Source organism: Microtus pennsylvanicus, chromosome 12 (genome assembly GCF_037038515.1).
Source record: "Microtus pennsylvanicus isolate mMicPen1 chromosome 12, mMicPen1.hap1, whole genome shotgun sequence".
In the NCBI taxonomy this organism is placed as follows: Eukaryota; Metazoa; Chordata; class Mammalia; order Rodentia; family Cricetidae; genus Microtus; species Microtus pennsylvanicus.
This window is the reverse complement of record NC_134590.1, coordinates 44,609,244-44,625,561: the sequence shown is the minus strand read 5'-3', so window position 1 is coordinate 44,625,561 and position 16,318 is coordinate 44,609,244. Positions and strand designations below refer to the sequence as shown.

General features: G+C 38.5%; 1 protein-coding gene across 2 annotated transcripts in view; it reads left to right on the top strand.

The window, feature by feature from the left end:
- Positions 1-16,318, top strand: part of Stim2 (stromal interaction molecule 2) — a 126,274-nt gene that overhangs the window by 46,590 nt on the left and 63,366 nt on the right. For both annotated transcript variants that reach the window (XM_075943523.1, XM_075943522.1), the window contains exon 2: positions 3,360-3,490. In XM_075943523.1, coding sequence (XP_075799638.1) covers positions 3,360-3,490 — 131 coding nt within the window. The remainder of the gene's footprint in view (positions 1-3,359; positions 3,491-16,318) is intronic.

Sequence of the window (16,318 nt, the reverse complement as noted above, 5' to 3'; positions counted from 1 at the left end):
TTAACCATAAAGGAATGAGGAATTTATCAATTGATCCAGCTTGGATTTCTAATGCCATGAATAATTTCTTAAAAGGCTTCTCCAAATATTTATTTTTAAAAGCTGTTTAATAAACCGAGCAGTGGTGGTGCACACCTTTAATCCCAGCACTTAGGAGGCAGAGGCAGGTGGACCTCTGAGTTTGAGGCCAGCCTGGTCTACAGAGCAAGTTCCAGGACAGCTAGAGCTACACAGAGAAACACTATCTTGGAAAACAGCCAAAAAAAAAAAACAAAAACAAAAACAAAAAACAAAAAACAAAAAAAACCCAAAAAAAACCACCCAAAGAAGCCAATTAAAAAGTAATTCAGTAAACAATTATTTTTGAATGTTTCTCACTGTTCTAGGCAGTGTGGAGAGGAATAATCAAAACAAAGCCTGTGATTTTTGTGGTGGCCTCTCAGTGTGGGAGTAGTAAGGAAATAAAGATGTACATATTGTGTCCACTGTGATAAAAGGCTGTGGAGAAGAGATTGCAGGGGAGGCTGTTTGAGATAGGGACTGGGGAGGAATCTGGGCCTTGGGATGAAGGGAGACCATCCCCTGTGGTTATAATAGGGAGAAATCATGTTGCCAGCAAAGGGAACTGCAAACATGGGCTTCCTTGCCAATGAGAAATTATTTGTTTTTTCTTTTATTCAGAATAGTCTGTAGACCTTTCTATAAGCTAGTCTTTCCTTTTTTCCTCTGAACACTGGTTGTCCTGGCATTAGCTGTGTAACCCAGACATGTGGCACTCCTCCTGTCTATGCCTCTGGAGTATTGGGATTATAGGCACGTATGGTCATGCCTGGTCCAATTTTATCAGTTTATGTGTTTTCCATGTTCTCTTAATTTTATTATCCTGAGACTTTCTAAAGCCTGTACAGTTCTTACTGTTAATGTCTCTTAGGCAATTTAACTATAAAACCCATGTAATCAGAGTGAGCAGTATTGGTCTATATATATCTATTCCATATCACTTGTAACAAATTCTGTCACCCTATATGAGCAAACTATATGCATATAAAGTCAGTCTGTTGGAGCTGATTACACATCATGTAGATCTTGATTCTTGAAGGCGTAAGTCACAAACAATGCCACACCAGTTTGGAATTATGATTAATCGGGTGGTATTTATTTAAAGGGGAAAAAACTTACAGATCACCGTCCCAGACAACAGCCTCTGTGCAATCAGGAAGGAGTCTAGTCGCTGGAACCTGAGCAGGAAGCAAAGAGAGCGAAAAGGGAAGTAGCTGCTTTTTAAAGGGAGAGAGACCACGCCCCAATGGGCTGGTATCTCAGCGGCTATTGGCTGGAGGAGCCGAAGGACCTCCCGCAACAGATTCTAATTGTTGTTTTGGAGTGTGAAAGCTTACCTTTTACTTTGAGCTTGCCCATAAACTACATATGAATTTGGACTCAAAGACATATGAATTTTCTGGTCGCCTCATGAATTGAAATCATAATTGAACATTATTACTACCCCCCCCCCCAAATTTTTAGGTTTTAGCAAATCTTAGTATTTTGAATATTTGACATTTTGGTTGTGAGTCCTTTTCTTTAATGACTGAATTGTCTCTTCACCCCTGAGTGTTTTTTGACGGGGTCTCACTGTGTAGTTCTGTCTCGCTGGAGTTTATTATATAGACCAGGCTGGCCTCCAAGTCACAGAGATCCACCTGTCTCTGCCTCCCGAGTGCTGGGATTAAAGATATGTGCCACCACAACTGGTTTAAGCATATATTGTTTTTTTTCTAATCTCTTTTTGTATTGTTTTTAAAAATGTGTATAGGTGTTTTGCCTGCATGTTTCTCTGTTCATTACTTGAATGTTTGTTTCCTGCATAGGTTGGATGAAGGCATCAGAAGCTCTGGAACTGGTGTTACAGATGCTTGTGAACTGCCATGAGGGTGGTGGGACTTGAACTCAGGTTCTCTGGAAGAACAACAAATGGTCTTAACCACTGAGCTACATGTGACATGAAATTGCATTTCCCACCTTCTATAGTTTCCTTTTCTCTTCTATTTTCTTTCAGCACTAAAGAAATTAAAATTAGTTTTAAATAAAAAATATTAAAATGTTAAATTTTCTGGATATTTTTCAGATTGTAAACTGGAACATGTAGATGTTTGGGTGTGAATTATCTTTTAGAAAATAAAATACCTTATGATTCTCAGGTACTTTGCTGTAATTATTTTTTATAAATACCAAATTAGATGTTCTTTTATTACTACAGTAGACTTTAGAAAGCATCTGTCCTCTTTGCTTTATTTTAGAGATTAGTGAGATAACTGAGACCATTGTGTTTTGTTCACAGTTGACAATTCACAGCAGGACCAGAAGTGTTGGTGTGATAATCACTCTGTGGCAGTATCTGTTTAATAAATAAATTATATTAAACCTTAATGGCACTGCATCTAGGAATGCATCTGGTTCTGCTGATACTATAATTTTAAATGATACTGTTTTAATGATTTACTAAAATAATGACAGTAAGTTTGCCAACTTTACACTCTACCAGTCAGCCATAGAAGATGTGAGTAAAAAAGCTCAGTGCTATCCCATTAAGGCGTGTAGGCTTTTGTTGTCATAGCATCAGAAGGGACCTTTCATCCACCTGGCCTTAAGGTCTTTGAAGACCCTCACATGACATTTGCCTTCTTAGTAGTTCTTCATTTTTTATTGTGTTAGTCTATTCCTTTTTAGTTGTGGGATGAAACACAATAGCTCGTGCATGCTTTAGCCTTAGTCTTTTAATTTTTGAACAACTTTAATATGATGTTCAGTTTGTCTTCCATTGGGAGGTGTGTATCTAACAAAAAGATATTAAGGAATACATGAGAAATAAGATTTGAAGAAAATTTCCTTTAAAAATCTTGTAGACCTTAAAATATACACATTTGAAAAGTTAGATAGACTCTTGGATTATCGTGAATTGAAAGCTGTTCTACAGTTCCCTTCCTTACTTGTTTTGAATGCTTCTCTAACCTTCCACTTTAATTCAGCCGGGTTGTACAAAAGTAACACCATCTATTCCCTGATAATTTTTTCTTCTTATTATGAGGAAATCTCTTTTTCTTTAGAAATACTGGATAAACTGAAATCTTGAAAGATAAATGTTAGATAAATTGAGATGTTGTTGCCTATTGTTAGTTATATTTTTTCTACTCAACTTTGTTTATTATATTTTTTATATTAGAATTTATTTTGGTAAGACAAAAGATCTTGGCTTTAGTCTGAAGTCTGATTTTTTTTGTTTGTTTTCCTTCTTGATTTCATCTATCTGTAGCCTGCATCCTAGTATGGCAAGTTAGTAATTGTCTTCTGCTCTGTTTTAGATCCCTGTATATCACTGAGCCCACCGTGCTTCACTGAAGAAGACAGATTTAGTCTGGAAGCGCTTCAGACAATCCATAAACAAATGGATGATGACAAAGACGGTGGGATAGAAGTGGACGAGAGTGATGAAGTAGGTGGAGCTCCTCTTCCTGACTTCTCTTTCAATCTCCAGTTTTCCTCTGATTCCTTCAGGACTCAGCCCATTTTTCACTAGTTTTCAATGCCTTTGACTTTTCTCTTTTTTTAAGCTATAATTTTGCTTAGTGTATTTATATGACCTTTCTGAATTTCTTTGCTACTTGTGTTTCTCGCCAACCCTCTTCCTCCTTTCCCTCTCCTTTCCAATGTAATTGTGATTTCACAGATTGGTAGTTTGAGATGTCAGTGTGAAATATTACTCAGGCTAGTCTCAAATCCTAGGTTCAAGCAGTGTTTTTAGACACTCACATTGCCCCTCCCTCTGCTTCCTAGTTACATAAACATCTCATAGCCATAGGTTTATCAAACACATATCCTTTTCTGACTGTCTCACTACCCAATACTGCTATGAAGACTGCTCTGAAATGGTGTGTTAATGACAGTTTATTGCAAATTCTGTGGGTTAACTGGGCAGTGTTTTTCTACTGTCAGTATGGGTGGTCACTGTGGCAGTTGGCATATATTTGTGAGCTGCTGTGATGGTGTCTCACCTGTCATGTTTTCTCTTTCTGTATGTCTGTCATCCAGGAGTCTAGGTGAGGGTTTATTACTGCCTGGCAGCTGACTTCTGAGTGGTAGAATTCCAGGAAGTTCCTGTGTATGAATGCTTATCATGACTCTAGTTGCCAGAATTGGCTGGTCAGATTGGTAGAGGCAAGTCATGTCACTTAGCACAGTCTAAGTGGGAAAGGATTATTGCTGCTTCACGGTGACATCGTGCCTGGAAGAGCAGATTTATAGCATGTAGTATCTACCACAGTTGGGTAAAACTACCACAGGTAAGACTTTCCTCTCCCAGAGGCTTGCACAGCACTTAAACCATGAACACTAGCTAGTGGAGAGGAAGTTTCCAGGTTAGTTCCAGGGTGATTTTTCTGTGTCCTCTCTTGTGAAGTCTTAAGTAGTAGGGCCTATTTATGGTGGGCAACCAAGAGTAAAACCAGTGTCGTGTGTTGTTTTGGGGGCCTGTGTGACCTCCCTGACAAACTACTTGTAAGGAAGTTACCTCATACCCATCATTGAGAATTTTGATAATTAATGATGCCTTCTGGGAGTATCATTGTCAACTCTTTAGGGTACCCCAGTTCATAAAAGCCTATGTTTAAAAAATAGAGCTTAGGATTTTGTCAGTATAAAGTTTATAGAAAGTAATATCTTCTGTTTTTTGTTTCTAATACTGATGTTTAAATACGAATGCAGTATGCCTTTCTACTTTACTATTACTTAAAAAAAATTTAGATGTTCCCTGTGCAGTATGGTAGCCACTAGACACATTTAGTTTTTGAATTTTGAGATTGAGGTACACTATTAACTGTAAAATACATGTAAAAATATGAATATGTAAGGAAAATAAAGTATAAATTTTTAAGTATTGGAGGCTTGGAAGAATGCTTAGTTCATAAAATGTTTGTTGTACAAACATGAAGGACCTAAGTTCAGGTGCCCAGAATATAAAAAAGCTGAGCATGTGGGGCATGCTTGTACTTTCAGTGCTGGGGTAGAGGCAGCTTGATTTGGGAGCTTGCTGTCCAGCCTGTTTAGCTGAATTGGTGAATTCCAGATTCAATGATATAGCCTGTCTCAAACAATAAGTTGGTGATTGATTGAACAAGGTACCTGACACTACTGAGCTCTGGCCTTCATCCATACATTGCACACAAATATGTACATATACGCACAAAATATTAATGACATGTGTAAGGTGATAGTGTTTTGGACAGACTAGTGACATCAAATACAGTTTTGCAGTTAACTTATTTTTGTTTAATGTGACTTTTAGAAAATTTAAATGTGTGGTGATATGGGATTCCCCTTTGTATGCTGTGAATACCTTTGGTTAATAAAGAAACTGGCTTGGCCTGATAGGGTAGAACAGAGCTAGGTGGGGTGGGGGACACTAAACTGAATGCTGGGAGAAGGAAGGTGGAAGGAAGGCTGAGTCAGGGGAGACGCCATGGAGCTGCAGCCAGAAACAGACATGCTGAAACCTTGCCAGTAAGCCATGAGCCTCGTGGTAAAATATAAAATAATGGGCTAAGTCTAGATGTAAGAGCTAGCTAGCAATATGATTAAGTAATTGCCCAAGCAGCGATTTAATTAATACAGTTTTTGTGTAATTATTTCGGGAGTCTGGGTACCGGGAAACGAACAAGTAGCCTCCTTACTACAGTGTGGTGTTATTTTTTGTTTGTGCTATAACAAATAAAGCTTACCCGAGGATCAGAGTGTAGAGCTACCCACTAGTTAACCATAGAGGCTGGGCAGTGGTGACATACAACTTTAATCCCAGCATTTGGGAGGCATTTAGATCTCTTTAAATTCAAGGCCGCCCTGGAGTACACAAGATCGAATCTGTCTAGGAGAGAAACAGAGCTCACACAAAGGTGATCCCAGCACTTGGGATCACACGCCTTTAGTCCCAGCACTAGGGAGGAGGAGACAGGAGCGATAGGGCTGGCTGGAGAAAGGACTATAAGGTGCGAGGAGCTCAAGGCATTCAGTCTGAGGACTTGGAGAGATAGGCTACATCATTTGGTCTGAGGATTTTGTAGAGGTAAGAACTAGTGACTGGCTACTCTGTTTCTCTGATCTTTCAGCTTTCACTCCCTAATATTGGACTCTGGGTTTTTATTAAAAAGACCAATTAGAATTCTCACTACATAAATGTATAGATCCGTTTTGTTCTGACTGCACTAGTTTTAGAGGGCCTTAAAGAATGACTTGTTAATTCTGAAGTTCTTGTACTAGTTCAATTTTATTATTGTGTTTTTAAAATTTAAAGTATCTCATTAAAATGTAAATAATTCTATAGTAGGGCCTCAATTAGCCATAGTTAATGAGTTTAATGAGAAAGCATAGTGGAGGCAGACATGGTGCAGAAGAAAGAGCTGAGAGTCCTACATTTTGTTCTGCAAGTAACAGGAAGTGAACTGAGTCCCACACTGGGTGTAGTTTGAGCACATGAGACCTCAAAGCTCTCTCCTACAGTGACACACTTCCTCCAACAAGCCCACACTTCCTAATAGTGTCACTATTTCCTATAGATCAAGCATTCATATACATGAGTCTGTGGGGGATGTACCTATTCAAATTACCAAGAGAAGGATCAGTAACACAGAGTCTCACAGGCTTTTTATTTTTTAATGTGTGTGTGTCCTGTATGTCATATGTACGCTGTGTGTTCGAGTGTCTGGTGCCCATAGAGGCAGGAAGAGGGCACTAGGTACCCTGAAATTAGAGTCAGAGTTGGTTGTAAGCTGCCATGTGGGTGCTGGGGATTGAACTCAGGTTCCTCTGCAAGAAAAGCAAGTGCTCGAACTGCTGAACCATCTCTTCAGCCTGAAGGTCACCGTTTCTGTATTTAAAGTGATTGTTCATTTCTTTCTTCTAGCCTGTTTGTTGGAACTTAGATATTGTCCAACTGATACTCTGGGGCGGTGGTCAGGAAAATGAATGGGAAGATTTCTGGACTATCAGGGCCACCTTAGATGCTGCTAACCACAACTTGTTCTGTATTCTGCTAACTAGAATTGTTCAGTAGGAAGTTTATTCACAGGATTAGAAAACATTGAATTAGTAAAATTATGTTAGTTCTCATTTGTTCTTAAAACAAAGATGTCTTATTGAATATAAATATTAAGAGAACTTAGAAATAATATTGGTAAATCACTCAGCGATCCGATAGGAGTGAAAGTAAAGAACTATGAGGAAGTTGACAGTAGTTCTGCCTACCTGTACTCTGTTTTCTTGCTGCTGCTCTATCATTATAGTAAGAAACTTCAGTGAATAATACCTGTATTTAAATAATATGTATTAGATAATAAATAGGTGTATATGAACCATTTACAAGTGTGAAACTTAAAAATGAGACACAATTAAACTCCTTTCTTTCCAGCTGCATTAGACTGCATACCCCTCTGTGCGATTTGAACAGCTCAATTTGGAGGTCTGCGCTAACAAATTCTTAAAACAAGTTCATGCTATATGCTTCATGGTTCACTCTGCACTTTATAAGAACAGACAATTCTGAGACTCTTAAGGAAGTGTATTCAAGGCATGAAATCAAACTTTTTAAGGTGCGATGTGTGATTAAAGGTTACGAGTAGTGTTTTGTAATGAGTGGTGACTCTAAATTACATTACGAGTGTATTAGTATAATTTGTTTGAATGGAGATCATCTGGCATTCTTCCAAAAGGAAAGGCCGGTCAAAAGTGAGGTGAAGAAAGTAGGTAAAAGATATTTTGCTGCTTGTTTAATAAAATTATTGATAGTTATTCTGGGTTCTTTTTTTCTTAACTGTGGGACTAGACATATTTATGAAGTTATATGTGGAATAACATTTAACATTTACTATTTGTTTTACAGTATAAGCACTTAGTACTAAAGTGTTATAGGAACACTATGAGCAAAGAATATGCTGTTATTATCTGACTCGGATATATTGGAGAGGTTGGGCCATATGGCATGGTCACTGGCTTAGAAGTCATAGAATGAGGTTTTTAAGTTCAACCTGAATACATAACTCATGTTCTTGGCTCATAGTTTGTGTTGTTTTTCTCTATGTGTATCATTAATTTCTAAAAAATAGATGAAAAGGGAATTGGTACAGTGGGGAGAAACAACAGAACAAAGACTGCTTTCTAGAAAACCAACATTAGCTTGATAACAAGAGTTCTTGAGCAGTGCCCAGCCCTGCTGAGTCAGAAGTCTGGGGTGGAACTAAATGATTTGTACCAAGTCCTTTGATGATGATGAAGTTTGAGGGTCATTTTATAACATGAATAAAAGATAAAGAAACACTTAACTTGGTGCTAACGGAATATATTTACATATCTTACTTTTTCTTTATTGAATCTCTGAAAAAACAGTTTAGGACTCAGTCTCCTGCCTTTGTGGTTAACGTCTTTGTATTTATGGAACATGCTCTGCTGTCTTAAGCAGTGCTTAGGTCTGACTACTGTGAAGGTCTGACAGAAGACCCCATGTCCCCCTTGTACTTGGTGATTTTGTTTTTGTCAAATTCCACTTTCAGTTTTTCTTTGTATTTTTCAAAGAAAATATGGACATGCAATTAATATAGAAAAGAGATAAGCTTATATTTTCTGGAGAAAATCCTTTGTTATTTTTGAAGAAAGATGGTTATAACCTAGATGATTAAGAACCATTGTGTAAGTAAATGACTCAGGTCTTAATGAAATGTTCTGGTATTTTATAGTTATATCTAGACATTTTAATTTAATCTGTGAAATTCCTACTCTGTTCCAGCATTTAGTTGAGTACCCAGCCTCTTATGTGTTACTGTGATAGCTGTAGAACTCGTTTACTGAGCTTTCTTATCTTTGGGATTCCAGCTCATTTACCATCTACTTTCCAGCAAATGACAAAGAACTGATGCGCTGTCAGTTTTCTTTAGGGATGCAGCTTCTAGAGTGTGCCCATGCTTCAGTGGATGGCCCTCGCCCACACACATGCTGGTAGCAGATGGGTGGATCCAGTGGCTTTCAAAAAGACTACATGAAGCTGGGAGAGAAAAGTGGTAGAAAAATATTTGGATGGAGTTGGAGGGGGAAAGAATTGGGGGTGGATTAGATCAAGCATATTATACATATGAATGACATTCTCAAACTACATATTAAAAAGAGAGAGAGAACTGATTTCCCAAAGCATTTATTACTGTGTTTTTATGTGTCCTTCAAAGCATCACTGTAGGAGTGAAAAGATTCCTTGTAACCCTACCATTTGTTTCTGTTTATGCTATCTTTACCTCTTCCATACAATTCTGATTTATCATAGTAGGCTCTGTCTTGAGACCGTATTTATTATAGGCCATTTAAGAAATCCCTTTGGTGTTTAATAGTTAATAACACTTACATGTAGCCTAAGTTGGCCCTTCTGGTTAACTAGGAACATAAACACCATTGTATGTATAGTTTTTATGGAACAATAAGCTTAAAGTGGTATATTCAAACTCAGAAAGAGTAAATCTGAGATCTGTCAAAGAATCAAGAACTTGCACAGTCATAGTATGGCATCAGAGAACAGTAAAACATTCAGCTCAGTACATGTGCCTTTCTAGGCATGACCACAACCTTGCTCTAACTAGGAAATATTGTATTGCTGCCTTTCAGGTTCTTTCAATTTTACTTAAAATACATGCTAATATTATACATTTTCATTTAAAAAATAATTTGGCATTCTTGTTTTATTAATTTTTAATTTCCTTCAACAAGAATTTCCCAGTCAATAATGTTACAGCCTTGCAGGGGTAGAGGTGTGGGAGTGAATCAGGGCTGTGCATCTGGCCATGACAGTTGCAGCCTGTCTGTCCTGCTGGTCCTGTTCCTCTCTTCCCCCTCTGAGGATGCTCAGAACCACAGCATGCACTGCATTTACAGAACATATTTCTGCAAAGTTTAGCACACTTTCACATATTGTTTCATTTTCTAGAAGATGTCTGAATTTGAGTGTATACAGAAGATATTCTATGAATGAAATGCAGTGATGACTTAGTGTAATATTATCAGTAATAGTGGCCATATAGATTTTCAGTCAGACAAGGATATTTTTAAGAGTGAAAAACAATACTATTAATTATAGTAAGACTTCAGGTGTAAAGAGAACCTTCCCCAGCCTAGGGCCATGTTATTTTATTCACTATACGGCTAATCGTAATTCTGCTTTCATTTATACTTAATTTTTCAGTGTTTGTTTCTTTCTTGTTATTATAAATTAGTCTGAATATTAAGTCAAGCTCTTTACTATTTGAATTTATATGATTACGCAGACCCTTTTCATGTGGTTCAGTTTTCTTTAGTAACATGAAAGACCGGCATATAAAGTTAATTGTGTGTGGCGGCTTATCTGTGCATGTGTGCAGGTGCACATCCATCTGTGTGACTGTATGTTTGCAGGATAACCTTGGATATCGTTTCTCAGGAGCCATCCACTTTGTTTTTGTTTTGAAACAATATGTCTCATTGACCTAGAGCTCATCAATTAGGCTAGGCTGGCACCAGAGAGATGCTTATTTCCTCCTGCCCAGCATCAGGACTTTCACAGTTGCAGGCTACCATGTGTGTGTGGCTTCGTTATGTGGGTTCTGGAGACTGAACTCAGGTACTTGTGCTTCTCATACCTCAGGAAGTTTATATGCTTTTTCCCTTCTAAAAGTTGTTATTTTTAGATATTTAGAGGTAATAAAGCTGCATAATGTTTTCTAGAGTAAAACACTACTCATTAACTCTTTTGTTGATTTTATAATTTGTACTTTCTTAGATTCCCCAAATTAATTTTTTCTTTCTAAAATTGTCTCGTCTTTATTGAGGTCTAATTTGGTATATTTATGTTTATACACACACAAATATGCAGAATAATTTGATGCACCTTATAAATATGTCCTAACATTTCATTAAAATACTATTTAGAAAGGTATAGTGATTTTTTTAATATTTTTTTTCTTTTTTTATTGATAAAAGGAGAATAAAGAAAAGAAAAAAAAACAAATTTCCACCTCCTCCCAGCCTCCCATTTCCCTCCCCCTCCTCCCACTCTTCTCCCCCTCCTCCCACTCTTCTCCCCCTCCTCCCACCCCTCTCCCCTTCCCCCCACTCCTCTTCCCCTCCCTCTCCAGTCCAAAGAGCAGTCAGGGTTCCCTGCCCTGTGGTAAGTCCTAGGTCCTCCCCCCTCCGTCCATATCTAGGAAGGTGAACATCCAGACTGGCTAGGCTCTTTTTTAATGTTTTGATTTTTGTTTTATGCTTTTTTTTTTAACTTTCCTTTCCCTGGTCCCAGAAGAGTTTAATAAATGTGATTGATACTTGATCATTCGGTTAAACATAATACATTTAATATTTTGATGTTCCTATTTAAATGTAGTACTATGTTAAGTATAGAAAAATGTGGAAATAGGTATAAATATCAGTGAACTGACCTTCTAGTTGATCACATGTTGTCATAACTGTATAATAAAAGGTACATTCTGGCAAATTACATACTAGGAATTTGAATCAACCTTGGAAATGTCCTGTTTTAGGGGAGTTAATATCTGTTGAAATAGGAGCTGCGGGGCTGCGTCCCCCCACCCAGCTAGCTTTGGGCACCACTCTGTTGATGGAGCAGTGGGCTACGTTCCTGGCACCCGGCCTCCCGCACGGCTAGCTTTACCCGAAATAATTACATGGAAACTGTATTCTTTTAAACACTGCCTGGCCCATTAGTTCCAGCCTCTTATTGGCTAGCTCTTACATATTGATCTAACCCATTTCTAATAATCTGTGTAGCCCACGAGGTGGCTTACCAGGGAAGATCTTATCCTGTGTCTGTCTGGAGTGGGAGGAATCATGGCGACTCCTGACTCTGCTTCTTTCTCCCAGCATTCTGTTCAATCTACTCCATCTACCTAATTTTCTGTCCCCTTAAAGGGCCAAGGCAGTCTCTTTATTTAACCAATGAAATCAACACAAAACAGCAGACTCCCACATCAAAAAATGTGGAAATAGGTATAAATATCAGTGAACTTACCTTCTAGTTGATCACATGCTGTCATAACTGTATAATAAAAGGTACATTCTGGCAAATTACATACTAGGAAGTTGAATCAACCTTGGAAATGTCCTGTTTTAGGGGAGTTAATATCTGTTTAGGGAGTGTGAAACAAGGCTTTCTATGGACCCTATGTTGGACCTTGTGAAATTAATGGCTGTAGTTTTCACAGACTTGGCTGAGATGTAGGATGTTTTGTGATGTGGAATCAGGATATAGTGGTAGAGGGAGAGCGATGTGCCAGGTTTTCCTAGGGAAAGGGTGTAGTGTGTCAGGAGTGTTAGATTGTGAGATCAGAACTGCAGAGAGCAGGATGTTACCTCTCCAGTTTTCCATCTGCTTCTCTAGTTTTTGACACCTTCAGTGCATGTACTCTGTAGGATTTTAGTTATTAGGCTTCTTTTCTTTCCCTTCGTAGGTTTTAGAAGTTTAATGCAGGCTCATAGATTTTATTATTCCTTCATTTGTATTAAATTTGGACTTCTCTCTAAAACAGTGACTTTCAGCCTTTCTAAAGCTATGACCCTTTAATGCAGTTCCCCAGGTTGTGGCAATCCCCAACCATAAAGTTATTTTCATTGCTTCTTCATGCAGGTAATTTTGCTACTGTTATGAATCATAATGTAAATATACAAGATATCTGATAGGCAACTCCTGTGAAAGGGTCATTTGACCCTTTCCCAAGTGGTCATAACCCATAGGTTGAGAACCACTACTCTAGAATATTCTGCTCACATTTGATCTTGTAGTGTTTTAGATGCTAGCAAAGCACCTTAATTTCTGTCATTTTCTCTTTTAGAAAGTCTTAGGCTGACTCAGTTAATAGCTGAAAGAAAATATTTCTTATAGTTTTGGTTGTGAGACTAATCTTTAACTGCTGAGCCATCTCTCCAGCCAGCCCAGTCTACAGACTGATTTCCAGGACAGCTAGGGCTACACAGAGAAACCCTGTCTTGAAAAACCAAAAAACAGAAAACGTTTCTTGTTCTCTTTTAAAAGGGCACTTTTCTCATCTGCTTTATCAGCTTACTTAGGTTTCCTCTCATGTTGCAGTCTCATCTTTGCCTTCTAAATTATCTGAGCTACTAAGTTTATTATTATTTCATTTATAGGTGCCCTTTTAAATCCTTCCTTTTAAATCCATCCTGACTCTTACTGCTTGGTAAAAACATTTTAGAGCATTATACTTTGTTCTTTTCCCTCCTGTTTAAAAACTTCTGTCAGACCCCTTTGGATGTCAGTGTGGTGATTTCTCAGAAAATTAGGGAACAACTGCCCTCAAGATCCTGTAATACCACTTTTGGGTATATATCTGAAAGATGCTCATTCGTGCCACAAGGACATGTGCTCAGCTGTGTTCATAGCAGCTTTGTTTGTCATAGCCAGAACCTGGAAACAACCTAAATGCCCCTCGACCGAAGAATGGATAAGGAAAATGTGGTACATTTACACAATGGAGTACTACACAGCAGAAAAAAATAATGACAGCTTGAATTTTGCAGGAAAATGGATGGAGCTAGAAAACATTATTTTGAGTGAGGTAACCCAGACACAGAAAGACAATTATCACATGTACTCACTCACAGGTGGTTTTTAAATATAAAACAAAGAAAGCCAGCCTACAAACCACAATCCCAGAGAACTTAGACAACAATGAGGACATTAAGACTTACATAGATCTAGTCAGCATGGGAAGTAGAAAATAGAAAAAGACAAGATCTCCTGAGTAAATTGGGAGCATGGGGACCTTGGGGGAGGATTGAAGGAGGGAAGGGAGAGTCAGGGAGAGGAGCAGAGAAAAATGTAGAGGTCAATAAATATCAATAAGAAATGTAAAAAACAAAAACAACTTCTGTCAGATCTCCATAGTGCAGTGGTCTCAAACTTTGTTATGTAATTGATTATGCATCATTGGGTGGTAATTTTTCTCTAACTGTGCATTCAGATCTTATTTACCACACTTTGTGATGTGTTTAAAACCTGCCAGTGATCTGATCCTGACTAAAGATGTTAGGACTGTCTCATTGCCAGAGGCCATATAGATATTAAAAATACATGGATGGCATTTGTGTCCATAAACTGTCTTCTTTCTGTGTATTGTGCAGTGTTCTTTGCAAAGCAGTGCCTCTCCTCCTATTCTTGTCTCCTATTTCCCTCTTCTAGGACAGCTCTTTAGAACATCTTGTCTCTCCAATAGTTGTATTTCCCATTTTCTCCTGAAACCTTTTCATGTGCCTTAAAACTTCCATTTCTTTTCCTTTTTTGCAAACATACAAAATATAAAGTGTTGAATCAAATTTTCCCTTTTGTTCTTTGGCCTATCTCTGCCTCTTTTGAGTATAACAAAATCTCTCCAGGAGGACAGATACATTCTTTTTCTTGTGTTTTGTTATGAATCCACCTAGACTTTTGCTGTTGTTACTCGGTGCAGCCCCTTCTCATGATGTTTGCTGGTGTTGCTTTGCAGGGGCTAATTCTCATCTTCACATTTCAGCATCATGTCCAAAATGCGTTCATTTAAATTAAAGCACTTTGTTTTCACTTGGTTCTCTCAACTTAATGTCTGTTATTCATTATATTGGTTACTTCTTTTCAGTTTCTTTGCCGATTTCTTTATTATTTCCTTGTTCCTATATTTCTTTGCCTATTTATATCACCTCTTGGATATCTTTCCTAGCTTCAAGGCTTTTTATCTTCCCTCTACTTATAGGCATCCTGAACGTGAGATTTATGTGTCCACTTGAAGCAATATTTCCATCCGGATACATAACAGTCTTTTTTTTTAAACCATAACTGTTTAAAATTGTGTCCTAATTTTCTGCTTCATTAGCCTTCTCCTTTGTTGACCTTGTTTCTTATAATGCACGCTGCTTTCTCAGTGACAAGAATTAGCAGTAACTTGTAGGACCTTGCTTGTACAAAGACAGAATGTGATCTATTTCCACCCCTGGCTCTCTACAACTTAAGAGTCCCAGGATCAAAGTGAAGCAGTATTAGTCATTTTGTATTGAAGCTTTTGTACTGATTGTAGTCCACATATTTATGACATGAAACAAATCTAATTCCATAGAAATTAAAAAATTTCTTAACTAAATATCTTACCGGTCTTCTCATCTATAAAACCATATAGCTGTAGTTCAGTTTACAAAATGCATTTCAAGTTAGAAATGTTAATTTTCATTTAAGCCATCAGCTTAAATTTAGAAGAAATGGTATGATTTAATTAAATATGTTTTTTTTATATTATTATTGAAAATTTCCACCTCCTCCCCTCTTCCCACTTCCCTCCGCTCCCTCCACTCCCCCTCCCCCTCCCTCTCCAGTTCAAGGATCAGTCAGGGTTCCCTACCCTATGGGAAGTCCAAGGTCCTCCCTGATCCCCCCAGGTCCAGGAAGGTGAGCATCCAGACTAGGCTCCCACAAAGCCCGTCCATGCAGTAGAATCAAAACCCAGCGCCATTGTCCTTGGCTTCTCCGTCAGCCTCCACCATCAGCCACATTCAAAGAGTCCAGTTTGATCACATACTCCATCAGTTCCAGTCCACCTGGCCTTGGTGATCTCCCATTAGATCAGTCCCACCGTCTCAGTGGGTGGACGCACCCCTCGCGGTCCTGACTTCCATGCTCATGTTCTCCCTCCTTCTGCTCTTCATATGGACCTTGGGAGCTCAGTCCAGTGCTCCAATGTGGGTCTCTATCTTCATCCATCGCCAGATGAAGGTTCTATGATGATATGCAAGATATTCATCAGTGTGGCTATAGGATAAGGCCAGTTTAGGCACCCTCTCTTCTGCTGCCCAAGGAACAAGCTGAGGACATCTTGGACACCTGGGAACCCCGCCAGAGTCAAGTCTCTTGCCAACCTTAAAATGGCTCCCTTAATTAAGATATCTACTTCCCTGCTCCATCATCCACCCCTCCTCCATCCCAACCATCCCATTCCCTCAAGCTTTCCCCTTCCTCCCCTTCTCCCTTTTCTCTCCCCATATCCCCTTATCCCCACCCTACCCCCATCCCCGTGCTCCCAATCCCTGATGGGCAACTTTTCACGTGTACATGTGAGTGTTGTGTATTATGTGTGGTGCAGGTGGGCTTGCTTGTGTATGTGTACAAACAGCTCAATGTCTTATGTCTTCTGTGTGAAAGATACTTATTTTAGTCATTTATGTCTACAGTTGAAACTCGGGAATTGAGAATTTACACCCTTGCGCATGAGCT